A 21,983-nucleotide genomic window follows, 5' to 3' on the forward strand; every position below is an offset into this window, starting at 1 on the left:
ATATTCCAAGCATCTTCTCATTCCTTCCAGTTCTCGACCAACATCTTTAAATATTCCTTCCAGTTTCTACAAAAACTTTGCTAATACATCCAATATGTCTATGCCTATTATTTCATCTTCTAATCCTACCATCAATAGCTTGGTTCAAACCATCACCACTTTACAATAAAAAGTGGCTCAATTCACTTAATTTGAGTCCCTATAGGTGACATTGATAATCCCCTTTCCTTAGACATCCTTCATGTTGTTATTTGCAACATGTTGAGATGCATTATCTTGATACTTATAATGGTAGAGTGATCTTGTGTTTCATGTTATGACTTCCCAAACTATGTATAGTAGTTTTTATCATGAATATAGGCTCATCGATAAGTTTTTCACTTCTTAGGAAAAAAAACTTTGCAATGGTATTTTTCTTTACTCTTGTATTCTATGAGTTCTTTTCAAATGCTTGCCAATTCTTTCATTTAAAAATTCCAAAATAATGTTGGTCATCCAGTTTCTTTAACTAATTTGATGTAGTGTAAGAAAAATGTTAAAGAAAAAGTTAGTGACTTTATTTGTAGATTGAAACAATTGTATGCTCAAATATCTTATCTTGTGCCTGATTATGATATTTGATGCATCTTTATTCCTAATATACAAAATGACATTAAAGATAAGATTCTCCTTGATGAGTATATTTTCTTTTCAAATCTATGTGAAGTGATTCACCATTATCAGTTACGAGTGATCCAACTTGAGAGCACCACTACAATGAATCTTGTTAATATTGATAACAGTGATACTGTTATTCATCAAAACAAGTTTTATAATCCTAACACCTACATCAAAACCAACAAATTAACATTTACACAATTGATGATCATGTGGGTACCACATCTAAAGGTATGACTATGTTTTCCTATGTGCATCATCCTAATTGTAAATACACTATTTTATCTAAACCTTTGCATGTGGTGATGACAAAGTCAATTAGTGCTATATTATTGCACATCCTCTTATCTATCCTACTAACACTATAATGCCTAAGTCATTTGATCAAAATGTACTTTTTCAATACCATCGCCAACTCTGTCATGATACTAAAAAATGTTATGCTTTGAAGAATGTTATTCAAGATTTGATTGATTCTAGAAATATATCTATTGATATTGATGTTAATAGTATGAATAAATATATAGAACCTCCTAATTAGAATTCACAAATTAATTACACAAACCCTTTGCCTTCATATTCAACAAATTGTATTAATAAAATTACTTCTCTTATTACTAATATCAATTTTGATAATAAAGTAGAAGAATCTAATAATGTGGTTAATCATGTTGAGTCTTAACCTCAACCTTTGATTTTACTTTTGCCTAAACCTAAATCTCCACATCCTATCACCTTTGAGCATTCTGATATGTTTAATGTGTGTAATGGTCCTCTTTATATTACTGCCAGGGTTTCTCACATTCCTTCTCATCATATTTTGATTGATACCCCTTCCTCCATGAATATTATAATTAAAAAATGTATTTTTAATAAGTGATTGCACAAGGATACTTATGAAACATAAGATGTTTGGATTCAAACTTGTAGTGGTTATATATCTATCGATATTGATGTTAATAGTATGAATAAATATATAGAACCTCCTAATCAGAATTCACAAATTAATTAAACAAACCCTTTGCCTTCATATTGAGCAAATTTTATTAATAAAACTACTTCTCCTATTACTAATATCAATTTTTATAATAAGGTAGAAGAAGCTAATAATGTGGTTAATCATATTGAGTCTTAACCTCAACCTTTGATTCTACTTTTGCCTAAACCTAAATCTTTGCATCTTATCACCTTTGAGCATTCTGATATGTTTAAGGGGTGTAATGGTCCTATTTATATTATTGCTAGGGTTTCTCACATTCCTTCTCGTGATGTTTTGATTGATACCCCTTCCTCCATGAATATTATAACTGAAAAATGTATTTTTAATAAGTGGTTGCACAAGGATACTTATGACACATAAGATGTTTGGATTCAAACTTGTAATGGTTTTATTTATCGCCCTCAAGGTTCTATCAAACTTCCTATGAGCTTTTATGTTAAGTTTGTGTATATTGTCTTTGTTGTCACTCCTACTTCTGATCAATTTCAAGTTAAGCTTGGTGTTCCATGGCTCTTTTCTATGCAAGATATAGCTTCAAATTTTCCCATAATAGAAAAGTTATCACCATTAACCATTCCTTTTACAAACTCTTGTGCCCTCGAGATTGTCCAAAATATAGATTTCTATTGGTCATATCTCCCTCCAAAACCACCTATCTATTCCAATAAGCTTTATTGATTCTATCAACAATATAAAGTAGATAAGATTCTTAAGCTTAGCCTTTCTAAGATTGATTCTCCTGTAGTTGTCTTGCCTACCCCGCCTATTCCTCTACCTACCATTCCTTAACCCATAGTTGTTCCCTCTTTGGAATCCATATCACTTGATAATAATGCTTCAATTTGATCTTATAAAACCATTCACAATCAACATGCTTGTAAGCATTGCAAAAACCATCAAACTAAGGCCAAGGCACACACTCTTGCTTTTCAAACTACTTCTTCATCTCAACCTTTTTCTTCCTTCGATCAACCCATGCTTGAGCCTTTGGAGGATGTTAATCATAGTAATAACATGCAAATGGATAAACATGATGATTCTATTCATATTTAGACTATATTAATCTTGATATGGAAGATACTCTTGATGTTGGTATTGATTATAATGCACATGTTAGTAATGATTAATATGAACATATTTATAGGGATTATTATTTTCTTAACATGATTGCTAAAAAACTAAACTTCACTTCTATTACTATGCACATTGACTCCACCCAAAGTCCTTGCTTGGATCTAGTAGTGGTTTCTACTATGTTAGATGTTGTTCCTCTTGTGAGTTAACCATCTTTCCATAATGATATAGACCAGGATGGTGAAGGGGGTGGTTGTTGGGTGACACACTTGAAGTGGAATTCTCTAGCATAATAGTCTTTCTGTGTTTGTGTTGTGCTTTCCCCCATATTGTGCTCTTTGTTTTATGTTTTGTCTCGACAATTATTGTTGCTTCACTAGCACAAGATGATAAATTCATTGAACACTTTGTACACATTATTCTATGTGTATCTATATTCTTTTATATGTTGTTTGATGTAATGTTGTATATGTGCTAGTTTTTGTACATGTACCCTTATATAGTCTACTTAGATGCTTGCGACATGGTAGTACCATTTATTTTTGGTCTTCATGTTTCGATCCCAAAAAGACTCTTCTTTGTATATATTATCATTCTTTTCCATTGTGTTTAGTTCTATGCTCTTTGATAATGATGACATTTCATACTTGATATTGTATTACATATCATCATATGAGCATACTGACCCTAAAGCTAGTAGACCCCTTTGTTTTCTCTTTTTGTCATGCAGTTACTCTTGTGTTTGTAGTTTGTACCTTATTTTATTTTGATTCGAGAGATACTTGATACTCATGTTATGTCACTTTTGAGATGATCTGAGGGTCAAATGTTATACCTTGATTTCATTATCATAGATGTTTCAGTACTATGTTGTTTAGTTTATCATATTTTCATGTTGATGCCATTTTGGGATGACAGTAGGTCTATGATGATATCTGGTTATCTAGAATTTTGGACCTATCTTTGATTCTATTATGTGATGGATTTTATGCTATGGATATTTACTTGATTCTTGTTTCATTATGTTTTATGTGAATGTGAGTGATATAAATAGATTATATTAGTATAATTGAATAAATATTTAAATTAGCTATTTAAATGCATTTATTGCTTCAACTAATGTTATTATATGCAATTGCACTTGATCGTGTGTTTTAGTGTGCAAGATTTATATCCCTGGCAGTTGCACATGTAGTTAGTGATTCAACTATTCATTTTACCAATGTCATCCTTGTATAGTTGTTGTATCTTATTTAAATTTTTAATTAAACCTTCCAGTGATTTGTTAAATTTGGACTCATTTGCATTATGTGATTAGACCAGTGAGCATGTCTGTGCATTTAGAGTTTCAAATTGTCATGAAATTGTTAAGGCCTTTGTGATTTTGGTTTCAAGGTTTTTGAGCTTTATTTTATTGATTTTTAATTTATGGAAGCTTTGCCATAGATGAATTCCAATTACTTGGAATAGACTATTTTCTTTTGGGTCAACTCAAAGTCTAGCTAGTCTACCTAGCTATTTTCCCTAATCAATTATTCACTCAAAAAGTGAATAAGTATTGAAAGAGGAATTTAATTCCTCACTTCACACTTTTTCAATTTGGAAAATTAAGAGCTTTTTCTGAAATCCTTTTCTGAAGGATTGGTTTTCTATTTTTTGTGAGAGCTACGAGCATGGAATCTTTATGAGGATGGTCTTGTTGGATCTAGCTTAGGGATACCTTGCTTTGCCATCATTTTTGGCTATATTTGTAGATTATTTATTTTACCTGGCTATTTTTTATTTTAGCCCTTTTGACTGTCAGGTAGGGCTCTCTCATTTTCATGTTTCAGCTCCATTTCTAGTTTTATTTCTGGTAGTTGTTTGTTTGGAGGTTGAGAACTAGTGTTACCCTCCATTTCTATTTGTTGGTTCTACCCAGTTGGTCGAGTATGAACATTTTCCCAACTTTTGGGATGAGAGTTTGGGAGTTTGCACCATTATGATGGTCATTTTTGCATATGGTGTCTAAACCCAAATTTTATAGGATTTTCGAGGCTTTTTTGCCCAAAGACCAAATGGGTTTTTATTTCAAAGTTTTCTAGTTTTGGGGTTTTTTACCTTGTTTTGTGTGTCACCCTATTTTATCAGGTTTTCTTGGCATGTTATTAATCATGGACTTGGATCATCCATAGGATGTCAGTCAGATCATTATAGCACTTTTCTATTGCATTGGGATGTGTGTCGCATCCATCCTCTCGAGCTTGCTTTTGGTAGAGTGATATTTTGCTTGTGTTCGCATCCAATCCTTATGTTATGATCTTCATGATGGTGGTGTGCCACACATGAGTACACATGTGTACATTGTCAGTTCACTTACAAGGCTCGATCTCTCATTTGTACTTTGATGGAGTTATGATTATTTGGGGTTGGGTTGGGAATATGCATGCCTATGGGCACTCATCATTGGATGAGCATGGGTAGGGTATGATAGCACATGGAGGGGGCTTTTATCTCGTAGCCTAGTGTTTATGACATCAGAGGTTTGGCATAGGAAGTTTTAAGTAAGTGATAACTAAATAAAACACTGGGTGGTAATAAAACTTAAGATAATAAAATGCTTCAGTGTGAGAGCCTTCTGTTGGGAAGTTGACTCCACATAGTTCCAACCTTAAGCTTTCTGATGCCAAGCGACTCTCCATGGTGTTAGCCTCTACATAGTAGCCCATTGAGTGTTAGACCAGGAGCTATTGTTCTTACATTGTCTCACGATCTTAGTTTCATTCATCATTACTGTCTAGCATGAGTGTTAGCCATGGATGTTTTCTTTATGTGTGTTTGTGGTTGGATCATTATCTCCATCAGCATGGCAAGAGTGGACCTAAGAGTTTCACCTAGTTGGGAGGTGTAGCTACCTATACTACTACTAGGGACTAGTGCACAAAGACAATCTATTGTTCCAGTGCGATCATTGTTGGATGTTTTCACTTGGTGCTTTGGATTTCGGAGTATGCTTTCTTGTGATTCATGCTTTCATTGGAATGCTTATATATCATGTTTAGATGATGTTAGTTTATTGATGCATTTCCTTATTATGATGTTTAGCATATGATTAGAGGATGTTATTTGCTTAGTTAGAGTATCTATTGCTTTCGGTTAGCATGTTAGATTTCCATTCATGTTATTACATTTTAGTAGTGATGTACTTATAAGATAGCTCCAACTATCTAGTTGGTAGTTTGGGATGTTATATGCGGGGAATGGTTAGGGCCTTTGAGGTCTCATGATGCTATTACAGTTGGGAGGACCCACAAACTTTGTTTGGTTGTTTTAGTTCATTGTGATGTTGTTTTTGTACAATGCAATGTTACTTTTAGTATATTCTTTTACTGCTTTGTTACAGATGGTTGTTGTAGTTTCTATCTTATAGTTTAGTGTTCGAGTGTCTATGCCTTGATTGGTGGATCCAGTACTCACTGATGTGGAGGAACTTCATTTCTTAGCTTTTTAACTTTATGTTTTTTGGCTTGTTGTTTTGGATCCTCATGTGAAATTGTACTTTCTCACGTGAGAGTGCAAAAGTTTGCATGATGTGTTGGGTTTTCTTGCGCAGCTCTTGGTACTTCCTCGCACGAAACCCCAAACTAGTTATGAGTGTTTTGGCTGCTAGGCCAAGTACCTCTTCACACCATTTGGTACATTTCCTCATGCGAGATGGTGTTTCTCATGTGGCATGTTGTACTACCTCACAATTTTTTGTCTTTTATTGTCCTCGCATGAAAAACAAGGGGCATCTCCTCTAGTTTTTGGGGAAAATAATTTGGTGTTTTAAGTACCCTTTGGGTTTGCTTAATTTTCCATGCTTGGTAGACCTAAGATTCTTTGTTATGTTGTCATCTTTGGCCTTCATTTCTTTGTTTGTGTGTGTCAGCTTGGTAGTGGCATTTGGAGATTCATTGGTTGTCAGGATTGTGGTTGATCTTTGTGATCCTCATATGTTGAGTGTCATGTATGTATCCATACTTGTTTAAAAAATATATATCTTGGCTTGTATTGAATCCTTGTTCCAAGGATCTCCGGGTGGGATATTACATGTCATGTGCTTATGTCCCTTGAAGCGTTCTTTCTCTCACAGGAATTTTGTGGTGGAAATGTTTCTAGTGGATGCATGTATGCTTCTATAAAAGTTATTTCTCTCATTAAGGTGCTTTAAATTTATTTAATGTGGAGGCATACACTCTGCTCACTTGTGCACACACACGCACACACCTTGATAGCTCAAATTCTTTTTTCGAGCTATTATCAGTTCATGGGGGCTTGATCCCTGTTTATCTTTTTAGATCTCTCTTTGACTACTAATAGTATAGAAGGCCCAATCCTTTCTTTTGATCCCTCTTTGGTTACTAATAGTCTGGAAAGTCTAATCTTGTTTTTGATCCCTTAGGGACACACACATCCTTATGTGTCGATCATTTTTATTTCTTATTTTAGGATGTAGAGTTTCCTTGAGAATGAATATTTTTTTATGGATTGACTAGCATGCCACATACAAGACAAGTCAATGACATCTTTTGGCATCACACCTTTGCTTTTTAGGTAGTTCACAATAAGAAGCAAAAATCTTATTGGGTGAGTTAGCAACACTTTCTCTTGTTAGTGACATCTCTCTTATTGTTATTTTGGATATGATGAAGACTCAAGCTTGGGGTCTTGATGGTTTTTTCATCTCCTTGGTCATGATGAGATCAACTTTTTATTTCAATCTATTTTACCACATGTTTGAGGCAACTCATGGTCCCACTAAAGTGGGGGCTAAATGTACTGTCTTAAAATGGAAGCACCCATAGTTTAAGATTTTTTAACTCTTTACCTTTAGTGACCTAATGAACAATAGATGGATTTGGAAGACCTTGAAAATTACTATGCAAAATGCATGATGAATTTTCAATTTATCCTTGATAAACTATAAAGAAATCATGTTTTTGTCATTTTGGAAGGAGAGGAAAAAGGCATTGGAAAAATAGTGAAAATTGTTGTTTTGGGCAAGACAAAGAAGGTACCTCATGAGATAGAATTTTTTTCCTATTTTAGATAGACCAAGGTAAGGGGAGTATGAAATAGTGATTTCTTGCAAAATTGTATGTACTAGCAAAAGGTGATTGCAAAGTGGTATTTTTTTGCTATCTCACGAATGCTATTGAATAAGTAGTGTGAAGTGGCAATTTGTTGTTGTTTTGGAAGGGGTAGCCAAATCACCTAGAAAAAATAAGAAAATGACTTATGAACATCTTAAAAGGTGATATAGGTCATTTTAAGTACCCTAAAGTATAAGGCATTGATTGCAAGAATGTTTGAGGTGACATGTGAGTGAAGTAGAGAAGTTTGCACTTGTGTGAAATGTCTAAAGTCATGAATGTGATTTAAATGAGGAATAAAGACAAGAAGTTATTAAAGAAAATAAAATCATTCTATGTGAAATATCACTTGAAGTTGAGGAAGAATTTGGGGAGCGAGCGAGCGAGTTGTGTGTGGCCTTTGCAAATTCCAAACTTACGCTTCTTTTTCAAATAACACCTAAGAAGGAAATCAATGCTAAGAAATAAGTGACTATTAGGAAGGATAAAGAAGAAAATATAGAAAATTCTATTCAAAAAATACTTTTAGACTTGGTTAATTCCTCTGCTACAGGAACTATGCCAATATTTTTTGATGAGTATAATGGGTGTAAGGATTTTGTTCTTCCAATTTATGCTAGGTCTTTATTCTAGTATTTCTATGAAAACAAAGATGAGAAGGAACCTAGGAATAACCATTGGAAACTAGACCTAGCCAAGAGTATCATCCCAAATGTGTTTATAGATGTTGAGCTCATGTTTTAGCTGAGTTACGAACCAACAACAAGGGAAATTAAGAAACCAAATTGAATGCCCTTATTGATCATCACCAAGTCATGCATCGAAGAATGTTTTGGTTTGAGCACTCACACCCTAACCAAAATTGACAGGGATTAGTTCATGATTGCTAATGAAAGAAAAATGAAGTTTAGATTCATAGAAATTTCCTATTTCATAATGAGAGGTCAAAATAATAGATTAATGCCAATTGAGCATATGGGCCCTCATTCTATGGATAGACTCATGGGTTTTTTCAAAAATACTTATTATGGTTTGGCTTAGTTATTTGGAGAAGATTCAAAAGAAAATATTCTTCTTGATTACATGTATATGTGTATGAGGATTTAAAACACTTATTCGTACCTAGAATTTGACTTTCCTAGCAAAATTGAGAGGACACTTCATACTCAAATAGTAGATGGAAGACCACAAAATCTTTAAAGAATTATTCTTTGTTATGTCATTTACTCCTATTTCAAAATGTTGACCAATTTAGAAACTCCTTGAAACTAACCACAACCATTGACCAAGGTAACCCATTACCTATTCAAATGTGGTGTAGTGCCTGAGATAAGCATAGAAGAGATGGATACTACAAAATATTCAAGGATGTGTTTGTTGTATGGATCACTAGGTTGCTCAGAGGATCAAATACAAGAATACCCAAGAATATTAAGATTATGTTGAGACCCAAAGAGTACTTGCTTGAGAAAAAGTATGAATTCAATTTTGGGGATTGGGAATATAAGCCAAAATTTACATTAATTTAAAGGTTATATGGGTGTAGACAACAACCTCACACATTACCCTAATTTTTATCAAGAGGGTAGACCTTTTTGAATTCATATGGCAGTTGCTATGGATAGAGAGAGAAACTGAAAATGCTATGAGAAAGGGGAATCACATGCCTCATTTCATTAAATTTGATGGTTTTATAATAGGGTATTCAAATACAAAAGAGGTGCAAGAGTATATCATGAATAATTTTGGATTTCAGAATGACAAAGCAATGCATTTTGATCTTGAGGGACACAAAATATTTCATTACAAGACATGATCATCAGTTCAACATGGAAGAAGATATTCATACAAAATTGTGATAATATTCCTAAAATAATGTGGAGGGTAAAGAAATGGAGAATCTTGTTGATCATAGAAAAAAGTAAAGGATTTCCTCATTTCTATTATGAAATAGAGTAGGAAGCAATTAGGGTTGAAAATTGCATCCAAGAATTTGACAAGTTGTGTCATGAGTACTTAAAACAGAAGAAGGGAAAGGAAATTGAACAACCACAACCCTCATTAGCTAAGAAGAAAAGGAAGTTGATAACACGCGACTCAGATTCTTCTGCCCCTAAACAAAAATTTGATGCACTTGAATGAAATAGTAGTCCCTTGGTTACATATGATGATTTTGATAAAGAAGAAGGGTAAGAAGAAGTGGCTCATATCTTGAGGAGCTTGAAGGAGAGTACTGCAACCAAGGAGTCACAATTAGCCTCAATGTTCCAAGAACAAGTGCATGGTTATCAAGTATTGAAAATGGAAAATGATTGCCCGATTGATATAGAGAATGAGAGAGGTTATCTCTCAAAGAGTTAATGAAACAAGATGACTTCAAAAAGACTAGGGAGTTTAAGGAATTCTGGATTAAATATAAAATAAAGGACTTTTATGATAGAAAGAAAAAAAGGTTAAAGGGAGTATATGAATCACAACATGTTTCCATAGTATAACAAATGATTTATGAACTACATTTGGATAACATCTCTTGCACAAAAGAAGAAGCTAGAGAGATTGTGCATAAAAGTGACATCCTTATTGTGTTTCGACTAACGCTCAAAGAAATAATTCTTGCTAGACCAAGTAAGAAAACAAGGAGATGGTACATTTGCCTCTAAGATTGAGACATTGGAAAGGATAGAAGGGTTAGGGTTTGACCCTAAAATAAAGACTTTGGCCACTTGGGTGAAATTAAAAGGGGATAAGCCCAAATTGATTGATATTTCTAGGGGAAAACAAGGAATATAAGTTCTTTAGACAATTGATAACATAAATCCTCTAGTCTCTACTACTAAGCTAATGAACAAGGCAATATTCAGTAGAGCCCAGATGAAACACATGAGAGAAAGGATCAAAGAGCTACAGATAAGAGAGACACATATGAATATGATAGTAAACACAATGCTTACAAAGACTAGGAGATTGGAAAGTGAAATCAATCATTTGAAAGCACTCCCTGCACCAAATGGTATTGTGGTCCACTAGGAAAACCTTGCTATTATAGTTGAAGAGAAACAACCTAGAGAGATAAGAAAATAAGATGTACATAAATAATGCACTTATAGGAACTTAGAAGAAATCCTAGCCTTTAGGATGAAGATGCTTATGGGGAAATCTAATGAGATATATGAAGGGTTCCAAAGTGTAAATTATATGCCTAACTTCTTCAAGAAAAACAAAGCCACACTCTTTGAATTGGCAAGAAAATGGAAACCCTCGCAATTTGAATTAGACAGGCTCTATGAGATCACAAAGAAGCATCTTGATGTTCCTCCATCGACTAAAGGTGTTGTTGATATGTATGAACCATATGAAAGAATTTGTCATATATGGAACATGATCAACAAAAGATTGAACATAAGATAGTGATCATTGCATCTACAAAACACTGTGTTATACCTACTCTAAAGGATAGTGAGGGAAGAGTCAGAGGCTTGGAAGGTTGGAGAAATGAGATGAAAACACAACCCCAAAGAGCAATGGATCGATTAAGAGAAAATATGAACTTTCAAATGGATGAATTTCATACTTTGGTGGATAAGATTATTTCTTTGGAGAGTAAATTCATCAAGCTCTAAACAGATGTGCATGTTTCCATAGGAAAGTTTTGACAAGACCTTTATGAGTTCATCCCTAAAGTTTCACAGTTTGTATGGCCTACACATGTTCAGATTTCAAAGTGGATCAATGACTACACGCCATCTCCTAAATCAATGTAGGTGGAAGAAGAGATGAACGAGGAGAAGGCCATCATGGGATAATAAAAAACATAAGGTTTAATAAAATAGTTTTTAGTTTATATGCATAGTTAGTTTTTAATCAGATAGTTAATTTTTGAATAGTTGCATTTTGAAGAGATCTAAAGCTTTGTTGCACCTCTTCATTTTCTATAAGAAGGGGTACCAATATCTCATTTTCATATAAGTCATACAAATACAATTTTATATAAAATTTCTTTTGTGCAATATTCCCAAATAAGTTGAACTTTTATAATTGATGCAATTTCAAGGTTTATGCAACTAATACTATTTTGTTGTTGTTCATATTTGAAATGAAAATATAAAGATACTTTCCTTTGATTCTCAATTTGGATATTTGGATGTTGAATAACTCATTGTCAATATTGTCCTCTTGAATTCATGTTATTGTTGATGGATTGAACTTTATATGCATATTTGATTATCAAATATTAAATGCTATGTGATGTTTGTCTAATTGGTCTCCATAATTATGGTTAAACTTATTTAGACCAAGATCCATATTCTTCATGTTCTTTGTCCAATAATTGATGGTTTGCATGCATTGTCTTCAGAGTTTGATGATACTTTGATTCTTTGGGTTAGACTTTATTTACCCAATTATAAAGGATTGGTCTTTCCAAGAATTAAGTTGATTAACAATTGTAATTAGTGGAGTTTTTTACTTGATTACTTGCACCACATTAAGTCAATTTCATTATTTTTATTTATCTTTTGCATCTACCATAAACATATAATCCTAATTTCTCCTTGAGAATTACTTGCGATCTCAAGAGTATCAACTAAGAAATTTGTACAAGTTAGTTTTGAATTAGTCAGAATAGTTAAGATATAGGTACACCCATCTGGGTTGGCAAAGCTTGAAGAGAAGAGGATTTGATCAAGTACCAATCCTAGCCACTAGCCAAATTGTGTTGAATTGCCCAACATTGAGTAGGTAAGACTCATAGGTTGTCAACCAACAATTTGAGGAATCAACAAGATTCGTGCTCAATAAGCTCTTTCTCCTATTCTATCTTGCTTCTTCCATTTTCATTAGTCAAGTTTCTAAGACCTTGGGATTAGCTCATTGTATGACAACCCTCAAATAGGTTGACTCAAACTGACTTGTTCTAGACTAGATCAACCCACGTCGACCTATTCTGGAATAGGTCAACCAGATCAATCTGTTCCCTAGGGATTTTGAGTCCTGAGACCAGTTTTGTCTAGGGTTGCAAATTCAAAAATCAGATGACCCAATCAACTTGCTTTATTTTCATGCCCACAAAATAGTATAAAAGGAAGCCCAACCACCTCATTTTCACATTTTCACATCTACACACAATCCACAATCATTATAGAAATCATGCATGCTACTTCAACCATTCAAATATTCAAGAAAGTATATTTTTATCAAGCATTTAAGGCATTCAAGATTCATGGATCCTTCATAAGCATTTCCTCTTCAAATGTAGTAATTTGTTGGCCATCAAGGGAGGAGATCTACATTGAGGAATTCATCATCTTCTTCATTGATGCACTTTTACATCCATGAGTCCATGATGTGGCTTGGGTAGATCCATTGCACTTGTGGAAATTTACTACATTCTTCATTGCAAATTCAACTTACTACACACAAGCATTGCAAAATCCTTATTGACAAGGATTTAATTAGCAAGGTTAATATCTACATTTGTCTCACTTCCTTTCATATTTTATATTTTAATTTAAAGGTTGATTCCTCAATCTAGAACTTGACCAAGGCAAGCCCTCATCAAACCAAAACAAAACTAAGTTTTACTATGTGTGAGAGCGTGCTAGCTAAATTGCAACCACATATCTGGAAACTAATCGTCAAAACTTTTTTGAAGAAGTTGGGTCAACTTTGCTACTGTGTCACAGGAACATGTCCATCTTCCTATTAAGTATCTAGACACTTATCCACCAGATTGATGTCTTCTTGGAGGCTTGAGAAAAAACAACAATTTTTGTGGTTTTTTGTTGTGATCGGGAGTTTGTAGTTAGAACTGTTTAGATCTGCGATTTTTAGAGCGAAAATGCATATTCCCTTGCACATTTCAAGGTGAGTACTTTACCATTCATTTCACTTTTTAGTCTAAATCAATTTTCAATCTGAATTGGGCTGATTGCATATATTTAGCACCTAAATCTATCTTATTTTTCTCATTTAATCAATTAGTTCAATTTCACATTTACCTTTACAAGTCCTTAATCAAATTTACATTGCATGAAAGAGGACTTAATTGTGTACTTCCTTGATATAATTTCAATTTAGTATTGACATCCTTTTATTTATTTTGGATTTTTCTATCTAACTTGGATTATATTGATAGTTATGTTTGGAAGCCTCTCTTTCTCTTGTATTTTGAATGTAAGTGTGGAAGTCGTTAATTAATGAATTCATCTCACATAGTTTATATAATTAAATTCATTAGCCTCAATTTCCTCCCTAAACAATAATGATCCATATTTAATGACATGACTATCCATTTCGAATGATGTCCTAATAAGATATACAAGTGATAACAATGGTGCATGGTATGGTAAAATTGAGCATTCTAACTAGTGGAGATGAACTTGTAATTGAGTGCATTTTAATAATTTGATAACATTTGTTACTTGAATGTCAAATATTTTTGACAATATTTGATCTTGTGACTTCAAAATTGTTATTGTTAATAATGACTATCCATAATTGAATAAAACATATTTCTAAATTTTAAAAAGTAATAAATCACCACATGAAAACACCAATAGACATGACTAGGTAAATACCACTTGAAAACACAAATAGACATGACTAGGTAAACAAGTATTGGTCTTACTAGTTTTAAAACCTTTTGGAACAACTTAGCAAAAGGAGTGGCCCACAAAAAAAAAAAAAAAAACATAGCAAAAGGAGTGCTCATAAAGCATCATATTCCATAACATCACCTTAAAACTTTAATTATTAATGGAAGGGTTGCCAATTAAACTATAAAAAAAAATTAAAAACGATTTAAAATTTGCTCCTAAAATATAAGAAACACTTCCCAAGGAAATGATTTGGGTAGGCAGGGCTTGCTCACATCGGAGGTGGCGTAAAGGAGGGCGTGGCAATTGATACGGGAGAAATTTGTTCAATCTGAAGGAGTTGTAAAATGATAATTCCTGGGGTCCAGTATATTCCGTACTCTGTAAAACGATTACAACGATTGAGTGGAGGATGTTTGTCTACGTAACCATCGAGCGAAACACAAAGATTTAACCTTCTCAGCGGTTTAACTTCAAATAACAACGTCATACGTCTTAAAACGAAGAATGTAGCTTTCTGCTACTTTGAGAAAACAATATCGAATTCCGGAAGCATATTGTACAGTATCTTATTTCGCGGGTATGAGTTTTCAAACCAGAATGAGAAACAATTCCAGACTCTCCAACTGACCAATTGAAGTCAAGCAAGAATGAGTGTTTCTATCTTAATCCCTTTGAGAGCGCCTCCTCATCAGTTTTCCTCTTCATGGACTACTATGCATGGACGTACTTTAAATTTGTGGGGAAAGAGTACGCATGGCTACAAGCTTTCAAAATCTCATCCCCTCGGCTTCAAGCAAGGGTTTGGATTGAGAAGGCCTGGCATTGGCAAACCCTGTCTCTGCAAGCTAGATTCTGTTGACAAGCGAGACGATCAACGCTTTCGAAACGAAATTTGGCAATGGTCTAACACACCCAATCAACTGGTTTTGTTCTCTGCCAACCCAATTTGTCTCAATTTTGTCTTATTAGTAGCTAGTTTTGTTTCCTGCCACCCAATTCAACCTTTTTATTCCTGAATAATCGTTTATTTGTTCTCAGCCAACTCGATTGATCTTCTTTTTCACATAGTAGTAGTTTTTAATTACTCGAATAATATTTGTTTTCTTCTTGCAAAAAAACTGGAGGATTTTCTCTTTTTATTTTAACTCTTGGCTTTGCTCCACTGCCAAGGAGTATCTTTTCCCTTCATTATAGCGGGACTCCACTCGCCTTCTTCAGTCATTGAGTTGGATTTGTAATTTTTCCCATTTTCATCAGTTTATCATGGTGCTAGATTTTAACCTGATATTAAATTTCCATACTTTTATTACTTTGACTCATCCCATTCTGCATACTGCATTCTTCGCTGCTTTACGGTAATAACTTGGATTTTCTGTCAATCGTTGGTCACTTACTAGATTTACAATTTGGAATTTTTGTAACAAGCAGCAGTCCAGACTCCAAATCCTAGTAAAGTGATTACTTGGTTTCACATAATCTCGGGCAATTAATTAACACAAAAATAACTCTTCAATTTTTTAGCGTGGAAATATAGTATGATAGAGTTTATAAATGCTTTACTATTTGAATCAGAATAATTATCACAACTGTAACTTTCTGAAAGGAATCTATGATATTGACAAGTATTGAATTGGTTACTCTGTCTCCTCCTGATTGCATTTGAATGCACCCTATTGTAGTCCCTGCAGAAATATGCACCTCTACTAGACACATATCATCTTCTAGACATGTCTCTGAGTTTGTTCCCTCCATTGAAGTTAACATTAGGGCCTATGTGAGTGAGAGGGTGGGTAATCGCTGAAAGTATGTGGATGTGTGAGTAAAAGACATGGATAGTTATGGAAGATGAGTGAGAAGATGCATTTTCTGCATTTGGTTTGTGAAATTGGGAATTGGAGCACCATGTCTCCCTGTGGATTGCTTTCTTTCTTTGCTTCCTTTTGTCTCTGAGTTTCCACCATGTAGAGGGAGAGGCAACCAAGTTGTAGACGTGCATTTTGTACGAGATTTTTGATAAACACCATGTATATTTCTCCTCCTCGTCCTCTTCTCTGTACTCGTAGATGCTTTGAGAAAGTCTCTATTGGAAAGTTTTGTGAAGGCACCAATTTATTTTCAAGCTTTATTGAAAAGGGACAACCCCATGGATTCCCTATGTACAGTGTGTTTTGTGAAGAAAGACAATTTATAACTGGACTGAGCAAAAAGGCATTGCCATTGGATGGACAATTCTTCACCAATTTTGGCTCGGACTTAATTTTTTTGTTGGGGATGGAGTCAGTCAATCACCAGACAAATAGATAGCTATAAGTCTTCAAGTGAGGCCGCTTAAGGGACTTTTTGTGCACAAATTCTCATTTCATCTAGCCTCTTTTGCAAATTCCTCTCACAAAAGTTATTCAATGCTCAATCATATGAAATTACTAGATATTTTTGGTTTTGGAAACTATTATTACCTGTATCATTTGAACACAATGTTCAATAACTGATCCCTTGTTTGTATGGAGTTCCAGCTGCTGCAAATTCTACCAGTGTTCCCAGCTGTCTATATCTGACACCTCCCGGGAGGTCTCAACAATCAACTTTGTCAATCGCGTGAAATTTTCTATACCTTAAATTTTCTCAAGTTTGTAGCAATTATATAAAGATTTTTCTAAGAGAAGTCAATTCTGTGAAGCTTGGGATGCCCTTTAGCATTTCAGAGTTTCCCAAAGCTACAGATTCGAGAGTCCTTATTATGCCTTCCAAATTCTCAATTTTGCAGCAACTATATACATAAAGTTTTATGAGAGAAGCCATTCTTGCTAAACTCTGAATGTTCTTCAGCAATTCACAGCGTCAAATCAAAGATTCAAAGTCCTACAAGTTGTTCAAGCTACAGAAAATCTCCAGATCTGTGAATCCTGACGAAGTCGTTCAAGCCATTGTTCAAGCTGTAGTCTTGAATATTCAAGGAAGAACATGGTGAAGATGATCATGTGCTTAGTGGGGCAGCCACTAGTCCATCTTGCTTACATGATGTTGGTGACTCTTCGCAGGGATGTAGATCACCATCTAGATGAGACTAGAGTTAGTGAACATGAAAATAATGATGACATGTCTACCACCATTGATGGCAGTCTTACATCAGTTGGTAGTAATGAAAATGTTAGTTATACAGGGTTTGATTTTTATGACAACAGTCATATTTTTGAGGCTCTTGATGGTCTTGATGACAAGGCGAGTGTGGAGAATGCTGTTGGTATCACTATGAGTTTTTACTCACATGATGAGTGTTAGTTTTTACGATTGCATGGAAAATATGAGCTCCAATAGCTCTGATTTTTATGACAACAGTCATCATGGTGAGCCTATGTAGGAGATACTGACTTTTTCTTATGTAGTTGAAGATTGCATAGGTTTCCCTTGTGTTGACACTCAGGATTCAGGTTTTAAAAGCGAGTTATATGATGCAGATTTGTGCCATAACGATTCTGATTTTTATGACTACAGTGAGCCATGCTTGCAGCAACATGAGATAATAGAGGTTTTACAGGTGGATGATGTTGGTACCTGTGATTTGGGTACTAGTGATGTTAACTACGAGGATGACTCATGTTGCACTGAGTCTGATTTGTCATATCATACTTTAGCAAATACTTCAGAGGACTCATTGATTTATGATAGGTCTAGGATCGTGATTTACAGGGACTTACAAATGAGGGGGAAGCAAAGACATGTGAGGAGTTTGATACAACAGTGCCTTCCACTTCTTTAGAGGAGGTATTGATATAGTTACGTAATGACAGTACATTGTTGGTGGACATGTACGAGGTTGTTAGTGCACACAAGGAGAGTGATTGTGAGGTGAGCAATTAGGATACAGTTTCTTATCATAGCGCCGAGTTTGGGTCATAGGACATGTGCAGGAGTCAACAGTTACAAGTTCCTTATCATTTGATTAGGAAACTAAAAAGTTTAGCAATAGATGATTGCCACAACTTTAGAGCATTTTGATGTTGCTCATCAGATGCTGGCTACCTATGGTTGGAGTGCTCCTGTGATAGATGAGCACTATGATGGTGATCTTTCTCTCGAGGAGTTTCATGCTCAACGAGGGGCTATGAGGATTATGAGACATATTTATTTACAGTTGTTGGCAAATAGGGATTTTTTGCTCGAGAGAGACTGTATATGTAATGATGCCTTGAGGGGAAAGGAGGAGGTTGATGAGCTCATCCATGCACTTGAGGTGACTATGGACTCCTTGTAGTGTTCTCAGTAGGCCCTCTAGAAGTCACGGTCATGTTTGGATGTGGTTACTGTGGAGTTGAGAAGAGTACAATCTTCACCAACTACTATTATAGTTTAGTCCTCTTTAGTGGCAGTTGGTGATGATTTGATATCCGCAGGCTATGGTTGTGAGAAGGTTGAGAATGTGGTCACACATATCTTGGTTATAGGTGTAGCTGTTTTAGTTAGGATGAGTGCATCTATAGAGAGCAGCGAGAACACACATTTTGCATCGAGTTCTCCCGTGCTTACATCCACTGCGGATGTTGTTGCTGATGAGCTAGATGGTAGGGGTTACATTTAGAGCTATGACATTCAGTGTTTGACCAAGGTGGGAGCTTTTTATGATGACTATATAGGGAGGAGTATTCATCATGACTTCTCAGATTCACGCACAAGATTTGATGATGCATCGATGTGGATTGATTTTGAGGGTGTATCATACTTTGGGAGGTGAGTATTTTCCATCAGTAGTAGATGGAATTAATGGTTGCAAATTGGATTCCTTGCATAGTGAGCACATCCATGGGAGCCTTGTATAGGATGGAAATGGTGCTAGTGATACAACCACCTTAAGATGTTTTGATCTCCATAATATGAATGGATGTGCATTTAGTGTGGTTTGGGTCTCTAGTGTTGACATGGTTAGCACTGAAGTTTAGTCGAGTCTTGTTGATTGGCTTTACCACTTAGTGTTTGATGAAGTTGAGCAATAGATGTTAGAGGATGTTCTTGGTAGACTTTTGTTTAGTGTTTGGGATCCTTCTAGTGCATTAGGATTTCTGATAGGGCTTATAGAGGAGTTTTGGGATGTGTACATGATGCCGAGTACTTTCATGTGCATAATTTTTTTTAGGTACACAGTTAGGATAGGATGTATGGCAACTCACTTTGTGCAGCTCGACGAAGCAAGCATTGTTATCTTTTTGAGTTGCTTCCTAATGAGATATTCACTCCTATGACATCTACATTCAGATTCATTTAAGTCTCGCAGGTTCTTTCAGTTAGATTGGTTATGATGCTATAGGAGCTAGTCGGTGATCATAGGGACTTTACATGATTCTATCCTTGGGACCCGGTTGTACAGTTGTGTTATTTGTTTATGATATTGGTTGGGGACAAGCAATCTTAGGTAGGGAAGATTGTAATGTCCCCATTTTTCCTATCATCAGAGTTTTAGGGATCAACCTATTATTTTGATCCCTGTAGGCTAATTGTTGTGGATAGAGGGTCTTCTAAGGTAGAGGCTCGGTTATGGGAGGGTCTTGTCTTCTTCACAATTCAATATGTTCCAGTTTGGTCTTCATTTGACTCATATTGGACTTTGTTTGGGCTTAGTTTCATGCTACTAGTATTTATGGCAAGTTTGGTGATGTTTGAGAGGGACCCTTTCTATGTTAGGAAAGTGCATTTGCTCACATGGGGAAATGATAGGTGCGATTCCTGTTTCAGACAATATAATTAAATGATAAGTATTTTGGGAGTTATCATTATTTTAGTGGCCAAATTATTATTAAATCATCAAGTGGCTGATTATAAAATTATAATTTAACTTTGTAATTTCACGTAAGTTGAGGGTTCAGTCATTATTAGAAGGGGCCAATTATCTAATTAATTTATGGAAACCTATGTCATTATAACAAATTAATTAAAGTTTTGGAGTAAATGAATATCATTTTATATTATAACAAATTCAAATATGCAACCAAAAGCAAAGTATATATTTAATTGAAATGTGTATGGAAGAAACCATTGACCATTGGCGTGTTGAAGAAGATTTTGGCTTTAATTTATAAGAATTTGCCTTAGGGCAAAATGACACCAAGATCAAGAAGCTCAAGCACTTAGCACAATATGGACCAATAATGTATGATCATAATAACAATAATGAGAATGAATATCATATGAATACACACTAGAAGTGCCTATATATAAAGGCATCTAGAATGACTAGGAGTCAGCAAAGTGATAAGCCTCACAACTAAGCACATGTCCACCAAGAGTGGATTATCCTCCATTGAGCACAGGAGTTTGTGCGATGATTAGAGGATAAGCTTACATAGGTGTATCTCGTAAAGAGATGTTGTAGACACCATTTGCTCAATTGGAGTGCAAACAACTGTGTTGTCAACATGACAACTCAAATGATTATGCAAACTCCTGTGTTGTCAACAAGACAACTCATATGACTACACATACTCCTAGGTGTCTATATGACAACTAATATAATAATGCATTAACCTAAGTAAACTTCAGTAAAGTGTAATAATAATTAATTATTTACACTAACACCCCCCCTTAAGTGCAACTTAGGGGAATGCACTTAAGCTCACAGAAGCTATGATGAAAATGCATAATGGGTCCCGACTACTAGGCCATGTTAGGTACCCATGTACAAATGCAATGTTTTACATATAATGCGATGCAATGCAATCTCTCTGAAAATGGAGAAAGAGGGAAAACCTCATGGGAAAGACCTCCCCCAAAAAGAGAGATAAGTACAATAAAGAAGAGAAGTGTCATTGGACCCCCCCCCACGTGGTGAAAAATTCCGCACCCCCAAGAGATCTCGCAAATGAAGATACTTGACCTTAGTAAAGGGCTTGGTAAAGATATTTGCAATTTACTCTACTGTAGGACAATACTGTAATGCAATGACCTGCTCATGTATCAGCTCTTTGATGTAGTGCATATAAACCTCAATGTGTTTTGTGCGTTGATGTTGCTCTGGATGTTTTGAGATTTCAATGATACTTTGATTCTCAACTCATTCACCTTAATGATAAAATCCTGGATGGAATCAAAGTTCTTAGGATCTAGGGAGATAAGTTCATCTTCAATCTTGTAGACATCCTCCTCAGTCACTTTCCCATATAGTTTTTTAAGGGCATCCCAAGTTTCCTTGGATGTATCATATTTTATGATCTGATAGAGGATCTTATCATCAACCCCTAACCTAATGATTCCTAGGGCTTTTCTATTTGCCAATTCCCAAGCATAGATATCACTTTGAGTTACTTTATCACTTGTGGGTTTAGGAAGAGATCCATCTACATATTGAGAAACTTCTTCATTCATTAATTCACACCATTTTTTAATTGACCATGTGGCATAATTATGTGGTGTTAATTTTGGAACCTTAATGTTTCCCATAATGCAAGGAAAGAAAGATAACAACAACAAGAAAAGAACAAAACACCAAGAGACACCCCCCCCCCCCCCGCCTTCACTCAATCAAAAAACCCCCCAAATGAATGCTTTAGGCACTTT

The 21,983-nt window shown here is 35.0% G+C and overlaps 1 protein-coding gene across 1 annotated transcript in view; it reads left to right on the top strand.

Moving 5' to 3' along the window:
- Window positions 1–14,689: 14,689 nt before the first annotated feature.
- The window catches only part of LOC149578825 (uncharacterized), a 196,151-nt gene continuing 188,857 nt past the window's right edge, over window positions 14,690–21,983 (top strand). Inside the window, exon 1 of the mRNA XM_089831921.1 lies at window positions 14,690–15,364. Within this exon, the coding sequence (XP_089688047.1) occupies window positions 15,089–15,364 (276 nt within the window). The 5' untranslated portion in view covers window positions 14,690–15,088. The remainder of the gene's footprint in view (window positions 15,365–21,983) is intronic.

Source organism: Cupressus sempervirens, chromosome 1 (assembly GCF_028749045.1).
Source record: "Cupressus sempervirens isolate cs-2001-9-10 chromosome 1, ASM2874904v1, whole genome shotgun sequence".
NCBI classification, from domain to species: domain Eukaryota; kingdom Viridiplantae; phylum Streptophyta; class Pinopsida; order Cupressales; family Cupressaceae; genus Cupressus; species Cupressus sempervirens.